General features: G+C 27.1%; 1 protein-coding gene across 1 annotated transcript; it reads right to left on the reverse strand.

Moving 5' to 3' along the window:
* Nucleotides 1-2068: 2068 nt before the first annotated feature.
* Nucleotides 2069-3889, reverse strand: LOC145181576 (cholesterol 7-desaturase nvd-like). Its single transcript, XM_080056703.2, has 3 exons — nt 3374-3889; nt 2794-2940; nt 2069-2439 (listed from the first exon to the last, which is right to left on the reverse strand). Exons 1-3 carry the CDS (start codon nt 3606-3608, stop codon nt 2201-2203), a joined length of 621 nt encoding a protein of 206 aa, XP_079912829.2. The 5' UTR covers nt 3609-3889; the 3' UTR covers nt 2069-2200.
* Between the last annotated feature and the right edge of the window lie 2111 nt (nt 3890-6000).

A 6000-nucleotide genomic window follows, 5' to 3' on the forward strand; every position in this document is an offset into this window, starting at 1 on the left:
ATAATTGTCCTTACATTAATGAAAAATAAGGTTTTTTGAAAAAAGCTCTAAAACTTTAAATGATAGAAAAAAATAAATTAAACCAATAGATAGCGCACAAGAAAACAAATAAAAACGATACACCATCTTTAATTTTCTCCCGACAATTTAAATTATAATTAACTTATTTAAAAGTTTTAAAAATTTTAAAACCAAAAAATTGTCCGTACATTTGATTTAAAAGGTAAAATTTTGTTTATAAATGATTTTTATATTAATATCTTGTACTTTTAGGTTAAATGATACTATAATAAATAAAAATAAACCTTTTCTTAACTACGTGGCAATGATGGAAGGAAAAAGAAAAGAATATAGTATTGACTTACGTAAACGAGTAATTTTTGATAGGGAAAATGGATTATCCATTAGAAAAGTTGCAAAAATGTTGAAAATACCACCAATCTCTGTTCAACATATATGGGAAAAGTATTTAAAAACAAAATCAGTGGCAAATAATGGTCAACGAGGCAGAAAAAGATCAACAACGCCAAGAGTTGACAGGTGCATAGTTGGGAAAATCGAGCAGAATAGAAGAAAAAATGCAGTAGAAGTATCAAAAGAGCTGGAAAATGAATTTAATATTAAATTATCGCCACAAACAATTAGGAACAGACTGCATGAAGCCGATATTTTTGCACGGACGCCTCGAAGAAAATCATTCATCAGCATAGTGAACAAGAGAAAACGGTTGCAGTGGGCAAAGGAACATGTTCTGAAGGATGATACATTCTGGAATATGATTATTTGGTCTGACGAGAGTAAATTTAACTTATATGGATCTGATGGTGGTGCAAAAGTTTATAGAAGAGTCGGAGAAGAATATAATGTGAAGTGTTTGAAGGCAACATTTAAATTTTGTGGTGGAAATATTATGGTTTGGGGCTGCATGAGTGCGTCCGGTGTTGGCAAAATTGAATTTATTGATGAGAAAATGGATCAACACTTATATAGATCCATATTAGAACGGAATTTGGTGGCTTCGGCAAGAAAATTAGGACTTGAAACGGAATTTATATTCCAACATGACAACGATCCAGAGCACAAAGCTGGATCTGTAACCAGATATCTTGCTGCAAATGGCATTAACGTGTTGGATTGGGTTGCACAATCGCCCGATTTGAACCCTATAGAATATTTATGGTCGGTGGTGGAAAAAAGAATGAAAGATCGAGCTCCAAAGAATAAAAACGAGCTCAAAGAATTGGTTTTAGATGTTTGGTCATCAATTAATCAAGAAATTGCGTCTAAACTCGTCTCATCAATAAAAAATCGTTGTAGAGCAGTTATTGAAGCTGATGGTGGTCCAACAAGATATTAATTTAATTTTAACTAATTTTAATTTAGAAATTAACATAGTGTACGGACAATTTTTTTGTTTAAACTTTTAACTCTTTTCAAATAAACTTATATAACTTTTCATATGTTAATATATTTTTAACTAATACACTTAAAATTACTTTAATATTATAATATTTCTTTAAAAACTCTTAATTACAACTATCTATATACTTTTAAATGTTGTTTTGATCAAATATAGATACTTTTCATTAATGTACGGACAATTATTTTGCCCACTGTATATATATATTTTTTATATAACTATACATTAATCCAACTTTGTTACTAATAATCTGTACCAAACTTGATATTTTGTTTTAGCAAAAACCTAAAACCCAAAACCCAATAACCCAGCTAAAACCCAGTTGGGTTTTTGCTCAGAAACCCGGGTTTTTGCCAACTCTGACTGAAACAATATTAGACTAAATCAAATTTAGGACATGAAAGAATAACATGAATAAATTTCTTTTATTTTTGATCTTTTTTTTTATCTGAGAACCAATAAAATTCTAAATTTCAAATGGACCTTATGACTTTAACAATAAGAAAAAAAAAAAAAAAACAAATCTTAATATCTGCTTTTTAATAAAAGACTTAAATATTATCTTTTTTGTATATACACATCAATAAATATACAATATATTGTAACTCATACTGCACTTTAAAAACCTATTGTACAAGTTTAAAAAAAAGTATAAAATTAATGCACTAGAAATGAGAAATCTTGGCTCTTTCAAATCTTCCAAGCCAAAGACAATCAGCTGAAAAAGCTAAATTGTAAAAAAGAGCATTAATAAACAAAGAAAACATTAAAGAACATTTGTTAGAAATCAAAACTATCATCTATCTTAAAAAATTTATCAGATATTGCTGAGAAACCAATTTGTATTGAGCCATCGTGTAAAATTCGAGTAGGATATACTTCATTATGCTTTTCTCTGCCTCTGGGTAACTTAACTTTGCCAGTTTGAAGTTCTATTCTCCATTTATGCCATGGGCAAATAACACATAATATATGAGCTTCACCTATGGTTTCAATGTCTCCAAGATGTAATGGCCCACCTAAATTAAATAGACAAACAAATCATTAAACAAAAGTTAAACAAACATTATGACAGTTATTATTAAGAGTGGTTTATTGATTGCAACAACATTATTTCAAAAGATAGAATACCATTAAACACAAAGTTTTTTTTTGATTTTATATCATAAGGTTTCAGTTATAGTTCAAGGAATCAAAATCTTAAATAGATGATTTGACAGCTTCTCTTAATTGAATCAACTATTAAAGTTGATGGTATGAAGTTACTTTTATTATATTTTTAACTCCCCCCCCCCCTCCTTTTTTTTGTTTTGTTTTGTTTTGTTAAAAACTTCTGAAATGCATTATTAACATATACCAATAATAACACAAACCTAGATGGGGGCAGTTTTCATCAATAGCAAACACTTCATAACCCATCCTAAACAATGCAATCTTGTGATTATTACATGTAACCACTGTACCTGTTGGGATTTTTGGACCTTGTGAATGAACTTTATAACCTTTCCAGTCAAATAAATCTATTTCAGTGAAAATTATATATATATAATATAATATACAGGTATTAACATAGGCATCACAGAAATTTAAATTAGCTATAAATACCACTTTTAACTAACAAAAACTAGCAAACCATTTTATACTTACTGTTATTAGGAAAAATTCATGACTAAAATATGCAATAAATTTTTTATAATAAAATATTTTCTTCAGATATCCTTTATAAGCAAAAGGGAAACAATGCTTTTTACTTATTTATTAGATCTTATATGCAATTTTAATTAAAAAAAAGTAAAAATGTTTCAAATTGTTTTGAGTAGTCTATCAAAAAGTATTGTTTCCAATTAAGACCTAGGTGGCTTAAACCTTAAGGTATTGGTTAATAATATATAAAAACTCTATAAAATTTACTTATTTGTTAAACAACTCACTTTTAAAACTCATACAACTTACCAGAAAATTTTACATCTTTAACAGTAAAAAACAAGTCTTTTTTCTTTTTCTGATTCAAAATAATACAATCAGAAGAACTTTGGCAAATAAAGCTTTCATCAGAAAAATCAATTGATTTAGCAACACTAAGTAAAGGTTTATTCGTTAGGTGAGTAGGTATTTCTTTTGAAGGTGTGTCAAACGTGACTGAACTAGTATATAATGTAGAGGGTTTACTTGATACTCCACTTGACATTATTCATTTAAATATGCTTCTAAATGAAAAATACAGATATCTGGATAGTTTTAAGCTTCATGTGACTTATAAATCTAGTACACTCTATGAATTAGCAGCTCAGATATTTACAGGTACAACTCCACTTGTGAAGCACTCATAACACTGCAAAACAGCTTTGGAGACAAAGTTTAAAAACTCATTTACAAAAAATGGAAGCGACAATATTTATTGTTTATAAGCTATAAATTAGTTAATTCAAACCAAAATGACATAATAGTCTATTAAAAAAACTTTTATTAGTAATTAATCAAACAGTTAACTATTTAATGTTAGGAGGGACAGATCCAGGGAGTATCCCATGATAGATTTTCCTTCCAATATATATATATATATATATATATATATATATATATATATATATATATATATATATATATATATATATATATATATATATATATATATATATATATATATATATATATATATATATATATATAAACATATATAAGTTATAACCAATTAAAGAGTTGTTCATAAAAAATTACTAGTATTTAAAAACAAATTAACACTAAAGAATTAACACTAAAACAGTGCAAATTTATTTATATTTATAATTCCCTTAATTTATTTATAATTCCCTTCAATGTAGAATAGTAACTATTCTACATTGAAGGGAAAATTTTTTATGTTGAAGGGAAAAAAACGTTTACTCCACAGGATAAAGTTTCACTTTTCCACATTGCTTTTAAAAATAAAGCACGTCTCAAAAAAGCAAGAAGTTTTAAAATAATTCTCAATGTTCGATTGAGTAAAAGTCTTGTTTCTATAATTCATGCATAATTTTAACATTTACCATCCCCATGTTAAGTTTCTAACGGTACCGAAAGAATCATCTGTGAGTTATTATTGTGAAGAAGTCGTTTCCGGGATTCATTGAACTTATGAGTTCAAATGAATCATGGATTTAATGACTTTGGGTCTTTTTTTTTTTTTGAAAGAGAAAGGGATATTTGGTTAAATTAATTCAATGCATCATCGTATTATTCTACAAACCTCACGTAAACTTTATTGATAGTTGATGCCAGTGGAGTGTAATATACCGTAAAACAAAATAGTACCGTGCCGTAAAACAAAACATTGTAATACTATATGTTACTTTTGCTTGAAAAACATAACTAGCACAAATTTCAAAAACATCAGCTAATTTCTTAAAAAAATAATAATAAAAAGACAAGCTGAAGAGACACCTACACACATTAACATCTTAAATACATTAACACGCTAATTGTTTGATGCAATTAGCGTGTTAATGTATTTAAGATGTTAATGTGTGTAGGTGTTAATGTATCAGGTCTTAATGTATTTAATGTGTCAAAATGACGCGGTTGCAAAACTGTATAAAAAGAGAGTGGAGTTTGTAAATTGTATTATTCGCAGTCAAATGGGAAAGATAATATCAAGTTAAAAAAAAAACAAAAAACAGTGACTCATTACTGTCTCAGGGCAGTTTAAGTTAATTCCCCACACTGATGATGATAGTGATTATTTTGTAAGGTATATACCCCTATTCTCTAAATCATCAATTCAAACTGGTGTTGTACCGAATTATTTTTAAAGCAAAAATTAAACCAATCTTCATTACACACCACTTCTTTTTGTTTTTTCTAGACTTCTCGATCCCATAGTCTTCTAGATCTCATAGATCCCATATTAAGGTATACAAGTCTAAAACATATAAAGTGAAATCTTAATTCACAATAGGGTATGTAAATATTTAACAAACAGTATTATACTACATGAAAGTAATGTTGATTTCCAATCTCAACAACTGAACGTGATATTAGAAATATTTTCAGTAAACTTTTTTTTTTTTTTTTCTTTCTTTTTTAGTTTACAATTATTAATCGTAATACAACAATATAACAATACATAAACTTGGTATCTGAAAGAAGATCCAAAAGATCTTGTCGTCAGAACCATATAAAATATATTAAACGTGTATATATAATACAATAAAAATACAATTGATTTAATAACAAGTAACAATGTAGAATTAACAAAAACTGAAAATAATTTTACAAATTATCCAGAGTGAAATAATTTTTCATTTCAAAAATAATTATATATATTGCCAGTAGAAAGAATATAGTTTTTTAATTTAGTTTTAAAAACTGAAAATGAAATTGACAAATCAAAATTTGGAACAACAATTTTGTTCCACAAATATGGTGCTCGATAGTTTATGCAAAATTGTTTAAACTTTGTTTGACAAAAGGGTTCAAGTAATAAATTATTATTTCGTAAAGGATATTTGGTTATAGTTTTATGGGTAAAAAGATCTTTAAAAATCGACAATGGTTGTTCATTTTTACAACGAAACATAAAACATAAGATATTATAGACATTA

Source organism: Hydra viridissima, unplaced genomic scaffold, assembly GCF_058129835.1.
Source record: "Hydra viridissima isolate aposymbiotic clone 2 unplaced genomic scaffold, HvirCarnegie_v1 scaffold_10, whole genome shotgun sequence".
Taxonomy (NCBI): domain Eukaryota; kingdom Metazoa; phylum Cnidaria; class Hydrozoa; order Anthoathecata; family Hydridae; genus Hydra; species Hydra viridissima.